A 17,500-nucleotide genomic window follows, 5' to 3' on the forward strand; every position below is an offset into this window, starting at 1 on the left:
GAAATTCTTAATGAATCTTTCTGAGTGGCCACAACTTCTAGGTACAGGAACATACAGTATAATAATATATATTTTTTTTAGGTTTACCAAATTTTTAAGTAATGTACGTTTATATTCTTTCAGGGGGTGTATTTTAAAGTCATTGATAACCCCTTCTACTGGCTTTAACGTTTATTACTATTGTGAGAAGGATCACATACACTGAATTCAAATGAAGTCTATGGGCGGGATGTTGTAACATCCGCAGCCCTGTTCACTCCCCTTCGCCGGCCACCGCATTATTAATAACGGCATATGTTCTAACATATGCGGTTATTAACGCAAGGAACAGCTCTTGTGATAAGAGCTGTCCCTGGCGATGCGGCGCCAGCACTGGACTTCTGGGTCTGTGACCCGGGAGTCCATCTGCGCATGTGCAAAGTGACGGCGCCAGCCGCAGGGCATTCTGGGAGGGATCCGTGACGGATCCCTCAAACAGCACTGTGGTAAGAAGCCCATAGGCTTCTGCAGGGAATCGCCAGCCTTTGCTGGCGATTCCCTCCGCAGTGCTGCCACTGCGGAGGGAGGTTAGAGCATACAGAAATGCGGTAAAAACCCAGATAACAGGGTTTTTACCGCATTTCTGTGTTAGAGAATTGCCCCCTTTGTCTTTATTTTTGTTAGCAGGTCGCAGCATACCAGGTCAATTTCACAGGCAAGTGGAGTTACAGCATACTCTTTCAAAGAGATTTCTTTTTATCCTGTAAATCACAAGAGGCAATTGGAATGAAAATCTGCCACTGTTCAGAATCAAATACCTCTGGTTGTTGGGATTAACTTTGTAAAGACGAAAATGTTGTGGTAGTAGGGTCGTATATAAGGCCTAACTGAGATAGTTAGTACTTTTGAAATGCAGCTCGCAGTGAGGAATTAATGATTGAGAGGAAAGAATTGTTTGGGGAGATAATGGTAAGTGTTTGCAAAACTGCAGGTGCGTCATGAATGTATCAGAAAATATATTGCCAGCGTCACACGTCACACGGCCATTTTGCAACACCATAATCACAATCAGGGAGTTAATGTTCCATGCACCTGTGTAGCGGCTGCTCAGTGGCGTAACTATCGTCCCGCAGCCCCCGCGGTGGCGGGGAGGCGCTGAGGGTATGTGGGCGCCGGGGGGGCTGCGGGATGATAGTTGCCTTCTGCCGCGGCGCCGGTGGTTTTATTTGCAGTGCACCGGGTCCCAGCTCTCCCGAGTCCCGGCAGCCGCAGCGCTGTTCTAATACAAAAAGGTGACACTTGGAAAATGGCTGCCCCCATACCGCAGACAGTTTTTGTCTGCAATATGGGGGCAGCCATTTTCCAAGTGTCACTTTTTCATTAGCAGCAGTAACGGGAAAGCCGCCCGGGACCCGGCGCAGATGGATGCGGCCACGCCGGCCAGAGGTAACACACACACACACATACACACAAACACGTCACACATACATACAAACACACACACAGAAACACAACCCCCCCTCCCCACCGCCGTACCACGGCTCCCCTCCGCTCTGTTTTTTTTACCGAGGGGCGCCTCCTGCATTGTCGGCAGGGGGGCGCCGAAAATCTAGTTACGCCGCTGCGGGTGCTATGGAGTATGCAGTTACTGAGATGTTTCTATGATTAGTTTCTGGGAGGCTGCTACACTTGCATTGCTTTGCAGAACCAGTTTAAATATTGCAGCTATCTAGGCGTTAGTGACTGCATCTGAATCAGGCACATAGGGTGAGGTAAAGACTTATTTTAGTCCAGTTTACATTAAGACGTCAATGCCTGCTGGATTTATTCTGTAGTTCTGGGGTATTTACACTTTTCACTGGAGCATGCAGGCTCCACTGTCCCAAGACTCAATGGATAAGTGTTATTGCTTGTACTGTGACCACCATACTAAACAGTGAGCATCACATTGACTGCCATCAGGAGTGTCAGAACAATTTTAGATTGCGGGGGCAAGATATAATCTGAGTTTATCACCCCTAAATTTCTATATGTTGCACCCTGTGTTATGCCTTGTAACAAGCAAAAACGGGCATACAGTAGGGCGATGTGCACCATTACCTGCTGCTCCATATAGCCTACAGTACCTATAAATTCCCCAAGGTAGCTATCCAATACCCTAGAGACTGAGAACAGGGTATGAGATCTGGGGATAATCAGAAGGATGAGGACAGCGTGCAGCAACATGACCTATGTTGTCACACATAGGGTCATACCTGCACCCCCTTAAATGACCAGCACCACTAGAAAACAGATGAGCATGGTGGGTGGTCTAAAGCAATGGCCCTTTCATACATCCCTATGGCCCTTTCATACATCCCTATTACAGCCGCACCCTTTGCACCCACGGTAGTTACTGGGCACAGCTGCTAGAACCCTTAATGAACCTTTGCTACAAGCTTGCATAAGATCCTCAGATAGAAACAAACATAGGTGGAAATCCCTTGCCTAGGTCCACAAACAGGTTACAGATTGGGACCCTCCATGAGGCACACAAGTCCCTGACATGATCAATTAAATTCACCAGGCTCTAAAGGTACCTAAATCCCCATTTTCTCTCCTATGCTATATATAAAGAATGGCACAAATATGTGAAATAAATGTGGATGAGGCATTCTCATTGCATTATCACACAGATTGCACAGTGACAATTCACTCAGTAAAACTGGGTGCCCAGGCACACTGGTACTTTTACTATGGAGATATTATGAAAACAGGTATGCAATTGCCAGGATGCTGAACCTCTCCCAAAAAATTAGATTACTTTATACAGATAATAATTAGAGATAAGCGCATCTGGATTCCGGGAATCCGGACACCCCCGAACACCCCCCTATCCAAACGCGTTCACAAGCCTGTTTTCCCGCCCAGACTCGGAGCGCACCTTTCCAGCGCCCGCGAGATCCCGCTGTCAGATCTTGCGGGATCCGGACAACATCACTACAACGTCACTATAGGTATATAAGGACAGTCGGGCGGGTGCCATGTTCACTCCAGTCTAGGAGATTGAACAGTGTGCACGTCTGGCTGTCTTCCCTGGTACCCGCCTGCGTGCTCACTCTCCAGCCCCGCTGTGCAACCTGCATGGTGATAGTGACAAGTTCAACCTGCATGGTGTAGTAGTTCTACAATGCTGATAGTGACTTCCTGCGTGGTGTAGTAGTTTTATCTACTATACTGCTGATAGTGACAACCTGCTGAGTCTGACTGCGTTAGTGTAGTGTAGTGTACTGTGGTGGTACACTGACAAAGTCTGGGCTGTGCAGTATATTATATATTTATCCCTGTAGTCTGTGCCTGTGCCTCATATAGATTGATCTCCAGTCCCACTCCCTACCACCAGATTCCTTAATAATAATCCTTTTCAATTTTTCTGTGTCTGCTGCTGTGACTGTTAGCTGGTACAGGGTACTACAAGTCTCACCTCAGCTGTGTGCACACCGGTACTGCAAAATAATCGGTGCTGCAAAATAATCAATCTAATTTTTTGGGACAATAAGGGTTACTGACTTAAATAAATTCCTTAAAAACCTTCTCAATTTTTCTGTGTCTGCTGCTGTGTGACTGTTAGCTGGGACAGGCCAGGGTAGTACAAGTCTCAACTCACCTGTATGCACACCGCACATCGGTGCTGAAAAATACTGTAAGAAATCATTCTTTTTTTTACAATAAGGGTTACTGACTTCAATAATAATCCTTTAAAAAATGTCTGTGTCTGCTGCTGTCTGACTGTACTCCAGAAAGATAATGGAGAACCAAAATATGGAGGCTCCAATAGTACAAGAACCACTTCCTCCAAGTGCTGAAGCTTCTGTCACTAGTCAAGACATAGAACATGATGAAATGCCATTAATGTTTCTGCCAATGCCGATGCCCAATGTCATCATTGAGGGAAAATCCAAAAAGGCAAAAGTTGAGTACGTTTAAGAAAAAAAATTAATGTAAATCTTTGGAGGAGAAACGTAAGCTTGCCAATATGCCATTTACCACACGGAATGGCAAGGAACGGCTAAGGCCCTGGCCTATGTTCTTGACTAGTGGTCCAGCTTTACACGACGATCACAGACCTCCTTCTCATCCCCCACCCTAGAAATGTAAAGAGAGTTAAGCTGTCAACAAAAAGACAGCAAACAACTCAGCCTTCTAAAAGACATGGTATCACAAATCCCCAAGGAGAGTCCAAGGGTGTTGGTGGTTGCAAAGCCTGTCTTTCCCATCACTGTACTGGAAGAGGTGGCTCCTTCAATCCTCTGTATATGCTGGAAGGATCACCCAAAGTCCAGTTCCTGATTTTGAAGTTGTCATTGTTGTACACCAGGAGGAGGTAATTGATGTAGCTGGCGCTGAACAGAAAATTGATGAGGAGGAGGATGCTGCTTATGGTGATGTGGTTTTCTTAAATGAGGCACCGGGCAAGACAGTTGTTGTCTGTGGGATGCAAAAGGCCATCACCATGCCTGGGCAGAAGACCAAAAAATCCACCTCTTTGGTCTGCAATTATTTTTATTCAGATCCGGACAACAACTGTCTCACCATATGTAGCTTATGTAAAGCTGGAATAAGCAGGGGTAGGGATGTTGGTTACCTAGGGACGTCCTCGCTTATGCGTCACCTGAAGTTAGTTCATAAGTGACTGTTTAGTTCAGAAACTGTGGCTAGGACCGTAAGCAGTCCAGGGACACCTAAATCCCTTGATATTGTTGTATCCAAGTGCCTGAAAACCACACCAGCAAGTCACCCCTCGTCAATTTCCACTTCCATCCGTATTGGAGGTAGTCCTGCAGGCAATGTCACCATCATGACTGACTCCTCTTCCATCCGGGATTCCACCAGAGTATTCTGCAGTGGTATGCATTCTACTGCTGCCATTCCTGCTATTGCTGCTGGGAGTTGGTCATCATCCCAGAGGGAAAGTCATAACACCGCTATCTCTTTCACTAAGCAATTGACCATCCAACAGTCATTTGCCATGAGGACGAAGTACAACAGCAGTCATCCAATGGCAAGCAGATAACTGTGGCCTTGACAGCTATGTTGGTGTTAGATGTGCGTCCATTGTCCGCCATCAGTGGAGTGGGATTTAGATGGTTGATGGAGGTATTGTGTCCCCGGTACCAAATCCCGTCTAGATTCCACTTCGCTAGGCAGGTGATACCGAGGATGTACAGAGACATCCAAAAAGTGTCCTTGGTGCCCTGAAAAATGCGGTTGTACCCACTGTCCACTTAAAAACGGACATGTGGACAAATGGTTCAGGGCAAATTAAGGACTATATGACTGTGACAGCCCACTGGGTAGATGCATCACCTTCCGCAGCAACAGCAGCAGCAGCATCTACTTCATGGGAGCTCCTTCCAAGGCAGGTTACGATGTGTATCACCGGTTTCAGTAAGAGGCATAATGCTGACAACCTCTTAGAGAAACTGAGGTAAATCATCTCGCAGTGGCTTACCCCACTTAGACTCTCCTGGGGATTTGTGATGTCGGACGCATTGTCCGCATTGGCAGTAACATTGTGCGGGCTTTACATACAGTATGGGCAATTTCCAACATGTGCCATGTTTTGCCCACACAATAAATTTGGTGGTGCAGTATTTCCTAAAAAGTACCACACCACACTTTTTACTAGAGAAGTAGTCGCTATTAATTGGTATATAATAATGAGATAATCTGAAAAAAAAAATGTATATAAATAAATAAAACTAGTCGAAAAAAACAGTGCGCTAGAGGTAAAGGCAGTCTTTGTAAACAATACCAATCCTGGCAGATGATAAGTCCCAGTCTTTCTGGATGGTAATGGTGTTTAGGGCAATCTCCACTCCTGTGGTAAATCAAAAAGCCCAGCACTTCGCTCATAAGCTGGCTGCTCCACTCAATTAAACCCGAAGGTTCTCCTGAATCCAATCAGGTTTTGGTATCTTAAAAGACAGTGTGGGCACTCCAATAGTGCACATTACCAATTTTTATGGAAAATAGTTTATTAAAAGCACGGTACAAGGCAACAGATGGGATCACGTACCACAAGCGGCGGCTCACAAATTGCCACAGGTTGACAGCATAAGAATGGTGTTTCTCAATATAGCAGGGCAATCCTACCCCGTCGGCTCACGATCACAGTCACGTTGACGCTAGGCCATGCCCCTACTCGTTTCGTCACGATGGACTTCGTCAGAGACTTGCTGTAAGAAACCCTTGGCCAATGACAATGTATTTGTGTATTGCTTCCTCTCGCCTAACTTCCTGGAAAACAATTTCTTTTGGAAGCTCCGAGCAGCTCCCAGTGTGGCCTAAATCATCCACTGCTCCTTAGCTATATGTATTTAAATACCTCTCACCCAATGATGTAAAATCAGCTAACATGGCATCCAACAGTGCTAGGCGCAGAGCCAAGCGGTGTAAGACTTCCAGAGCGAATTCTTTGAGCAAATGTGTAGACATTGGACGATCAAACTATATAGGGGGGTTATCATTTATTAAACTGCTTTTTAGTCAGCTTCTTAGAAAACACTAACTTGATGGAAAACAAAAAGTTGCTGAATTTCTTTTGGAAGCTCGGAGCAGAACTCAGTGCTGCCCAAATCATCAGCTGCGGAGAGCCAAGCGGTGTAAGACTCCCCGAGCCAATTATTTCAGAAAATGTGTAGACATTGGATGATCAAGCCATATATTGGGGTTATTTTTTAATAAAGTTTGCTTGTAAGTCAGGAATGAAACTTGTGAAGATGACATGTTGAGATGTCGAGTCAAACATTCCTTAAGTGAACACGTACGATTAGGAAGGAAGCCCCTGGTTTCCATGAAAAACAGGTATACATCTCCTACCTGTGTATCAAAGATATTGCAGAACCACCCCATATTGGTGGGACGAGACAACCCCCAGCCAGCGACAGCCATGGACCACATTTAGAATGCTTTTGTCTTCAAGCACCATTTGTAGCCCGTTTCTGAAAACTCCAGGCCACCCAGAGAAAGACATCAAAAAGATAAACGCATCTTTTCGTAGCCACCTGCAGCCAGCACAACATTCATGGCGACACAAGTTCAGTCCCACTGCACCTAAGCTCAGGACTTTGTGGCTCTGTAGATGTCGAATTGCAGGACCAAGCATAGGCTGAAACTGGTCTTTCACAACATAGTCTGCATCTTCATCCTCAACTGCCCATTTAATGGCCTGTAGGATACTGTCATGCATCCCATGCGGTGCAGGTAGATCAGGCTCTATTATTTCCCCGGCAGGTTTCCCAGCATCATCAATGCTCTCTTGTGATAAGGTTTTATCTCTTTCATTAGCTGTATTTTCTGGCTCTTGACTTGAAGGAACAGACGATTGGCTGGCTGTTTATAACTCTCCATTTTCTCACTTTTAGCTTGATATATTGAAACAACCCAACAAAATATTAGTTATATTAACTTGGAATGAAATGAGCAAACATCGAAGATGGGAGAAAAAAGGAGTTAAAATGTACTGTACAACAGCATTTCTAGGTATTTTGGGAGTGGGTATGCAAATACTGTTTTTTGTAATTTGTCAATTGTGGTGATGACTATTATAAAACAGTAGCATTGTCTATGACCGTGGTTACCAAACAGTGTGCCTATGCACTCTTGCAGGGGTGCCTTGTGTTGGTGGTACAGGACCAAATCAAATTATTTATGTGAGAGTGGCTGCCAATCATATTACATGTGGCCTATCAGTAGGCACAAGTTACTTAATTCAATATTTTTTACTCAAATAGTGAATCAAACTTTTATCCTAGAGGTGCCATGAAAAAACTGCTGATAATCTAGGGCACCATGATTCAACAAAGTTTGGGAACCATGGTTAAATGGTGCTCAACATTCATAAGCTGCTGTAACAGTCAGACTTACAGTTCAGTACAGTAGAGTACAGTACATGTACAACTGCTTGTTGTTAAGTATGTGCATTATTTCTACTAGAACTTCAACAAGCTCCAAAAACATATAACAGAATTGTGCAATTTATTGTGCATTTGCTTTAAAAAATCATATCGGAAATGGATTTCATTGTAGTAATAAATGTAAGGTTTTGATCTCCTTTTAATAATGTGCAGTTGTATTAGCCATAAGCACTAATTGTATGTTGGTAAGAATTCTTAATGTTTATCTAAATTGTTTATGTCACCCCTTTAAGATTGTATGATTAAGTATAGAAAACACTGAATATTGTATATTTCTATATTTAACTTAATGGTTATCATATATCAATATATATGAATAGTATATGCTGTACAAAATTATCATGAAATGTATTAAGCAACTGGAATGGGTGCTTAAGATCTATTTATAAGGACACTAGAGGGCACTGTACAGTGAAGCCGCCTACTGCTTACTCTTTTAGCAGTTTAAAGAAAGTTCTTGGAGATAGAAAGTGAATATATTGTGAAATACTAGTTTTCATTTGCTTTACATCACGTACGGTGATGCTAAAAGATTATAATAAAACACAAAACAACTATTTATATAGAAAAATATGTTATTTTTTAAACACATTATGGGGTGGTTTTATAGCTACATGGAGCTCTCTATATGGGTGCAGATGGCGCTCCCCTGCAAAATATAAATTTGCACCCTACCTCCCATATTTCATAAAGGAACAGCATGTTCAAATGGAATGTGGACTCACAAGGAAGTGATGTGGCCACACAATAGTACCCCTATTCAAATTATGCTACACAGCAGTGACCCTTAGTCGCATTACACCACACGGTAGCGACTCTTATTCATGTTACATCACCTTATACCACACATTAGTATCTCTTATGCCATAAAATAGTAGTGCTTCTTTTACATTATGCCACACAGTAATGCCCCATTTTAACACATTATAGCACACATTAATTCCCTTTACACTTTATCACCCCTTTTCCAGCGACATAAAAATCCCGGTTTTTGCAAATAAACGTGCACCAAACCGGGATCTTTGTCAGTGGCCTGGGATTTTTACCCAGGACTCAAGCAAGGTTTTTAGCAGGTAAAACGAGCTGTGGAAACATCTCTTACCCGTGTTTTTTGACCTGATGTCCAGCCGCCCGCAAGCCGGTTTCCATGCGCTGCCCGGCTGCCCACCCTGCATTCCCAGTATTCCCGTTTCAGTGTAAATGGTGTCAACCTAGGAAAACCCCTGGAAATCAGGGCAGTGGAAATAGGCACATGGTAAGGGAGACCCACCAAAATCCTGGGTCAAAAATCCTGTGTGTGACCCAGAAATTTGGTGGAAAAAATTTATATGTCTCACTCAGTAATTTCCTTGCCACATTATGCCACATCTGGCACCATTTGTGACTGACTATGGCCACTCACTCTGATATGCTCACTGCCTGGCACTAAATCCAATGAGGCACCTGTAACAGCACTTATCAGTGCCCAGCAGTAAATTACCATAACACAACATATGGGGGGGGGGGGGTGTCACACAGAACACATGGGGAGGGGACAATATTTTGAACAGAAAACAGAGCAGGGGTGATACAGTGGCTTGGACACAACACACAGAGGAGTGTGGCACAGTAACAGAACACAGGGGTGGCACTATGACTAGGACAGAACACAGAGGGAGGTGTCACACAATGATAAAAAAAAACAAATAGGGTGTCTTACAGTGACACAACACGGAGGTGTCAAGGTGGCAACACAGAGACAGTGACAAGGAAGAACATGAAGAGGGGTGACAGAACACAGGGTGGGTGACAGAGTACAGATCACAGGGGGGCGACAGTGACAGAACACAGGGTGGGTGACAGAACATGGGCGGGGCTGACAGTGACAGAACACAGTGGGGGTCACAGCAATTGCGTCACAGCAATCAGAGCACTTACCTCCCGCTCAGGGAACTTGCTTCTGGCACCGGCGCCTACGGCAGCCATGCCCACGATGCTGCCTTATATAGCTGGGAGCCAGGAGACATTTTCTTGTGTGCCAATGACTGCAGCTGTGGGGGCTTTTATGCCAGCCGCAGAAAGGCACAGCGTCGCCGACCACAGCGGCAGTAGCAACATGAGTGGCTCTGATGGGCAGGCGGAGCTTGCGGTAATCTTGCGCAGGTCGGGGAGAGGGTTCGCTGAGATCAGCTGAATGAAGCCTGGCAGTTTGCACTATACTGCAGTGGTGCCATGTTTATTGAACACACCATATTGTCTACACAGCTGCTGGCAACAGTTATGTATAGCAGCAGAGAAGAGTCGCAGAGCAGGGACAGTGCCTCTCCAGCCTGGCGCCTCCCTGCCTTTCAGGCTCTGCTCAGCGGGTAGCACTGACCCTGGTGTCAGGTGGAACTCAGACACATCTGTCTTTATGTGAAATAGGGCATTTCAGGGCATGACTTGGGAAGGGAGAATGAGCACGTAAGCACACTGACTTGTGGGAGTGTCCACAGTATCTATAGTATCTAGAGCAGGAAACTCATACAGGGGAAATTGGCTTAACTACAGTAATTGAAAACAATTTTGTGAGCTGTGAAGTGATCAAAATTGACTAGAAATGAGTGGAAACTAATGTTATTGAGCTTAATAACACTTTAGGGGCAAAAACAGGCCCAAATTCTGTTATTTTTGCAATTTTTAGCATTTTTCCAAAAAAATCCAGATCCAAAACCAAAAACCAAAACTCGCAAGGGTGGTTTTGCCAAAACCAATCCAGATCCAAAACACGAAGGGAGATCCAGATCCAAAACCAAAACCAAAACCTGAAAAAGTGCCCGCCGCTTATCTCTAATTACTATGTCAAGTTTTTAAGACGTTTATATGTCCTTTCATTTTCTCTTGATGCTGAGGAAAGAGATTGTTAGAGTGCTAAAATCAGGGCACAATTTGTGTAAGATCACCTCCAACACCATTGGCCAGCTGTGTAGCCCTCAGGATATGCAGATTGGCTGCCATAGCTCCCTTGCTGAGACCCTGGTGTCAGCAGGGACTATAGATGCCCCTCCTTCCTACAAAGGGCTGCAGAGTGTCAGTCACATGATGTCTGCAGTTGCTTTGAAGGGACTATATAGGACCCATGCTGCAAATGCGCAGTATGAGTCCTGTGCCTGCCCAATGTAATGAACAATAGTAAATTGTAACTTTAACAGTATAGCAACTTAAAAACTGAATTAGGCCCTGTGTCCTCTTTTAATTATAGTGCCTGTATATTAGAGGTTTCAGGCAGCCTTGTTGGGAATGTTACAAAACAATAGAAATGATAATATCTCGTTACTTAATACTTGTTTAACCGAGGAAGAAGTCCATAAATGACTATGTCAAATTAAGATAAATAAATCCCCAGGGACAGATGGCATACACCCTAGGGTTCTAATAGAGCCAAGCTCAGCAATAGCTAGGCCATTATACTTAAATTAAAAAGATTCAATTTCACCACGCTCGGTACCTAAGGACTGGCAAATAGCAGATGCAATGCCATTATTCAAAAAGGAAAGCAAAACATATACAGAAAATTAAAGACCATATGTATGACATCAATAGAGGGGGAATTACTGGAGTATACTTTAAGTGACAACATTCAGGAGTACTGGGTGTTAAATAAGATTATTAGTGGGAACCAGCATGGATTTGGTCATGTCAAACTAACTTAATTATTTTTATGAGAAAGTGAGTGAGGACTTAGACCAGGGCATTGCAGTAGATATGGTCTACTTAGACTTTGCTAAGGCCTTTGATGCTGTGATCTACAAAATATGAGAGCTAGATCTATGAAGCAATATTTGTACTTGGGTCCATAAATGGTGGAGAATAGGCAACAGAGAGTTGTTAAAAATGGAACAAAAATCTTAAGTGGAGTATGTAAAGGTTCTGTGTTGGGGCCACTATTTTTTAAAATATATTTATTAATGACCTAGGCGATGGTCTAGTGAGCAAAGTGTCCATTCTTGCAGATGACAATAAACTCTGTAAGGTAATAAAATCAGATCAGGATGTCGACTCTCTACAGAGCAACTTAAATAAACTATAGGCCTGGGCAGAAAAATGGAAGATGATGTATGTGCAGGACATTCTTTTTGAGTTGTGCAGTAGTGCACATCCCATCGAACACTGCAATTGTACCATGTAAGGGCACCTTAACATCTTGTCTTTCCTAGCCAGCTTAAGCAAAAGCACCTGCAATATTTATAACAGCAATTTAATATTTGCAGACTTTTGGAAGATCCTGGAAGAGAAGTCCAAGTGGCAACACAGTTGGGGCAAAATCATTAGTGGCATCAAGTGCTGACCCACACTATGCAATTGCAACATTGGTGGCATTACTCCAATTTTATACACGTACCAGCTGCACGGTTATATTAGTATCATGCACAGACAGGTGCAGTTCCTGTCTGGGGATGCAGTGCGCTACACCTTAGTATCAGTGCCACCATATCACAGAGTAACAATTGCATTTTTATTCACTATATCCCTCCCTTTTACTTTGCATAGATAGATCTACCTCTCACGGATCACACACTCTGGAACTGGAACTGTGAGCAGCGATGCCATTTGGTTGCAGTAGCGCATGCAGGGGGGGTTTCTGAGTACCCAGAAACCCCCCAGGAGTCTAAGGGCCCTAGGCAGAAAGCTGAGGATCCCCTGAGTGGAAGTGGCGGTCACAGCCTTTATTTCTCAATACACAGGCACATCATTTTGTTTTGGGGAACATAGGAGGCTAGGATACCGCCTTAGGATGGAAATTTCCAGGCCTATTTTTTGTCACTGCAGTGGCTGGTTTGCATGATCCCATGGGTCATACAGTCAGCTGATGGGGTCACAGATGATTCAGTGCAGCTTCCCAGGAAGCAGCTGGAATCAGTAATTTTTGCAGGAGACTTGATGCTTCCTGCTGCATTATCATGTCTGTGATATCGCTGCTACTTCCATGTAAGCAGCATTAGCTAATCCCTCCACATCATTGTCCATTGTCATCATGTACAAGGTTGCTACATACATATTTCACTGGGATTGTTTGCTATTGCTCTTTTTATAGCTTGTACAGGTATATTTATTTGAATCTTCTCACCTGAATTACACAGGCACCTTTCAATGTATACTCTCCTCTATTTCTCAACCTGCATGTTAGGCACTCCCTCATACTTGGTATCTTAGATTGCCCAGGCCACCTTATGCCTTCTTTCATTAGTAAGCGGTAGTATAATGCACTGACTGATTAAGAGATCCTCAATTTTAACCAATAACACGCCAACATACCTCCCAACTGTCCTGAATACAATGGGATAGTCTCGCTATTAGGAGACTGTGCTGCTGTCCATTCCGCAGGTGCGGGGGGGGGGGGGGGTCAGGTGGGGGAAACTGGCGATCATTGCTGCTCAGCTCTACAGTGATCAACAGATACCATGCGGACGCGCACGGCATCTCAACGTTGCAGGGAGGGAGGTGAGGGCTGCCAAGCACCTCCAGGACCTCTGGGCACATCCCCAATTTGCCTATAATGGGGGCCACAGGGCTAGGCCATGCCCTATAAGAGAGGCCACACCCTCCCAGTTGGAAGCTCTGCCCCCTTTTAGGGTCGGCTGTGACTTCAGTGCGGCAGATCTTGATTAAGAAATACAGAAAGTTTGGAGGTGTGAGTTATTAGTTACAATCACACTGTCTGCTAGATCTGTCTTTGCTACCATTGTGCATCTCTTTACAACTCCTTGGCGAGAGATAAGCTGGGTACACGTTAGCCGATGTGTTTCCAATGCGACGGGACAGCCAGGGAGTCAGCATCGGCAAGCGCATACAATCTTGCCAAAGTCAGCAGTAATGGCGCCACAGTGAGGGACATGCTGCATTTTGCAGTATGGCTCTCAATAGCAATGTCCTCTGATTGAGCTGAATGCAGTACCGATGGAGGATGTCACCGATAACACACGGAAGCACGCCTCGGCAGTGACATATTGTGTATATACTAAACTATATCAACATTTTGTCTGCAAGATTTGCTTTTTAGCGATTTTGCAGACCCATCGGAATCGGCAAACTCGTTAAAAAAATCATCTAATATGTTGAAGTGGAGAGAGGTAAAGTACCAGACAAACAGTATTAACGCAAAACTCACGACTATCTGAACTCATAAATCGGTCACATGACACACTTATGCAATTAGACAACCTCATTAAAAAGTGTTTGTTTTCTAATTGGAATCAATTAAATCCTAATAGATACTTAAACACATTACTACCACATTCATTAAAGACATTAACCCTTACATCATGTGAAGTGCTATTTATTCATTGTTACCCCTTTATCTAGGTTTTATGTATGCATATTATATCATAATTGCACATCAAATGCAATATTCTACAATGTGCTAATTATTACTAACACATTCTAAAGCAAACTTAACAACAGTTATAAACACAGTGTGTGTGTGTGTATTTTGTTGTTTGGATAATGTTATTTGCTCTACAATTATAGTACATTTGTGTATTGCAAGGATGTGCACACTACAATAACATACATCTATGTACAGTATTTACCTTTTGCAAGTCAAAACTATTGTAAACTATTTACACATAAACTGTTTAATGTTCAAAAAACACACACACAACTTCTAACTGTCAACAACAATTATTTATTTGTACAAACTTTGGCACAAAAGCCAGAAATATTAAAAAAAAAAAAACATTTACAGCAGCAGGTCTGTGACATCTTGAAGGTCCGCTGCCAACAGCTGCAGGTGGTGCCTCATTCTGATGAGGGCCCCACGGACACCCTCATTAACTTGGCTAGGGTAATCTGTGGGCATGTTAAAGGAGGTACAAAATTACTATGGATATTCATGAATACATTTAACATAGTCATACATAAATCCACAACATTCAAGTTTACATATATATATATATATACAACTTGGTGTAGAGGCACTCCAAATAAACAACACACCACACAGCGTGGACGGTAACGTTTCGAGGTTTATTACCTCTTCATCAGACACAGAATAACATAAGACATCACAATATATACTCACGACATCAGCAGCAAACAGGAGTCCGGCGCGGGAGCAGCACCCGGTGGTTTCCGCTTCCGTCATCACTCTGCGCCGTCACGCGTCACTACGCAGAGAACGTAGTCACGTTCCTGCAGCCGGGCGGCTCCGTTGCCATAGGACCCTGTAACAACACATTAAAACAACTTTATTAACACAGAACACTACGATAAAAATATGGAAAAAGATAAAATTAAAAGCAGACGTGCAATTTACATACAGGTAATGGCTATCAGCTGATCATAGAACAAGCAAATAGATCATAATGAGACATAACGCTTATAACAAATGGTTACAAAGAGTCATAGAAAAAAAGCAGCATGACGTCATCTGTAGCAGAATACAATAATAAATATAATAATGAAGATAATAATGAATGTACTGGACAAGGGCGGTGCTGAAACAATTGCAGGGAAGTAATTTACAAAAAACAACGTAGACCCAGATGCTCATTGAGGCCCCTGGGAGCCAGGGTCCCCAGGCGATGTATCCATCTAGTCTCGCTTTGCAAAAGTTTTAAAGACCTGTCACCTCTCCTAATGGAAGGGGGTACATGGTCAATCAAAATGTAACGCAAAGATGTAACACTATGACCAGCCTCTAGGAAATGGCGAGCCACTGGTTGGTCACTGGACCCGGATTCCAGGGCTTTTTTAATGGCTTGTTGATGATTGGCCATTCTTTCCTTAATCGTGCAATCCGTCTTACCTACATAGCTATAGCCACAAGGGCAGGTAAGAAGATATATCACGAATTTCGTAGAGCAGGTAAGAATATGTTTGATAAAAAACTTCTTACCAGACAAGGGGTGGCAAAAAAAGCTAGACACTGTCATTGATCGACAGGTGATGCAACCTAGGCATCTATAGCACCCATTGCGCTTAGTCAAAAAACCATCCCTGGACAGTTGGCTACTAGACATTCCTGTAATGTCAGTGCGAACCACCCAATCAAAGAGGCAGAAATGTCTTTGATTGGGTGGTTCGCACTGACATTACAGGAATGTCTAGTAGCCAACTGTCCAGGGATGGTTTTTTGACTAAGCGCAATGGGTGCTATAGATGCCTAGGTTGCATCACCTGTCGATCAATGACAGTGTCTAGCTTTTTTTGCCACCCCTTGTCTGGTAAGAAGTTTTTTATCAAACATATTCTTACCTGCTCTACGAAATTCGTGATATTTCTTCTTACCTGCCCTTGTCGCTATAGCTATATAGGTAAGACGGATTGCACGATTAAGGAAAGAATGGCCAATCATCAACAAGCCATTAAAAAAGCCCTGGAATCCGGGTCCAGTGACCAACCAGTGGCTCGCCATTTCCTAGAGGCTGGTCATAGTGTTACATCTTTGCGTTACATTTTGATTGACCATGTACCCCCTTCCATTAGGAGAGGTGACAGGTCTTTAAAACTTTTGCAAAGCGAGACTAGATGGATACATCGCCTGGGGACCCTGGCTCCCAGGGGCCTCAATGAGCATCTGGGTCTACGTTGTTTTTTGTAAATTACTTCCCTGCAATTGTTTCAGCACCGCCCTTGTCCAGTACATTCATTATTATCTTCATTATTATATTTATTATTGTATTCTGCTACAGATGACGTCATGCTGCTTTTTTTCTATAACTCTTTGTAACCATTTGTTATAAGCGTTATGTCTCATTATGATCTATTTGCTTGTTCTATGATCAGCTGATAGCCATTACCTGTATGTAAATTGCACGTCTGCTTTTAATTTTATCTTTTTCCATATTTTTATCGTAGTGTTCTGTGTTAATAAAGTTGTTTTAATGTGTTGTTACAGGGTCCTATGGCAACGGAGCCGCCCGGCTGCAGGAACGTGACTACGTTCTTTGCGTAGTGACGCGTGACGGCGCAGAGTGATGACGGAAGCGGAAACCACCGGGTGCTGCTCCCGCGCCGGACTCCTGTTTGCTGCTGATGTCGTGAGTATATATTGTGATGTCTTATGTTATTCTGTGTCTGATGAAGAGGTAATAAACCTCGAAACGTTACCGTCCACGCTGTGTGGTGTGTTGTTTATTTGGAGTGCCTCTACACCAAGTTGTATGCTGCGATCCTGTTGTATTGGGATCCCTGGATGGCACCCTTGAAGTTTCACCATTATTGCCGGTAGTGCTGCTCCCACTAGAGATTATATATATATATATATATATATATATATATATATATATATGTAGATATTTATATATATGTATATATAGATATAGATAGATATATATGACACACACATACATAAATACATACATACATGCATACATACCACATGAAAAGCCTGAATCCCAAACCACCCATGACTAAGCTGCTGCTGCTGTTGTCCTTGGACATGAGAAGCATGTAATGAGCTCCACCAATCACAACTCATCAAAATCCTCTCAGTCTCTGTTCTCTGATGCAACGTGGCATGGGACTTAGGCCGTTATTCTAATCTGATTGCAGTACACATTTGTGCTCCAAATGGGTAAAACCATGTGCACTGCAGGTGGGGC

The 17,500-nt window shown here is 43.5% G+C and overlaps 1 protein-coding gene across 1 annotated transcript in view; it reads left to right on the forward strand.

Annotated features, from left to right (window-relative positions):
* The window catches only part of LOC146036861 (uncharacterized), a 42,653-nt gene extending 25,779 nt beyond the window's left edge, over positions 1-16,874 (forward strand). The window contains exon 3 of the mRNA XM_083160717.1: positions 16,795-16,874. Within this exon, the coding sequence (XP_083016843.1) occupies positions 16,795-16,874 (80 nt within the window). The remainder of the gene's footprint in view (positions 1-16,794) is intronic.
* Positions 16,875-17,500: the final 626 nt, after the last annotated feature.

The sequence above is a fragment of the Crinia signifera genome, chromosome 9, assembly GCF_055691185.1.
Source record: "Crinia signifera chromosome 9, ASM5569118v1, whole genome shotgun sequence".
NCBI classification, from domain to species: Eukaryota; Metazoa; Chordata; class Amphibia; order Anura; family Myobatrachidae; genus Crinia; species Crinia signifera.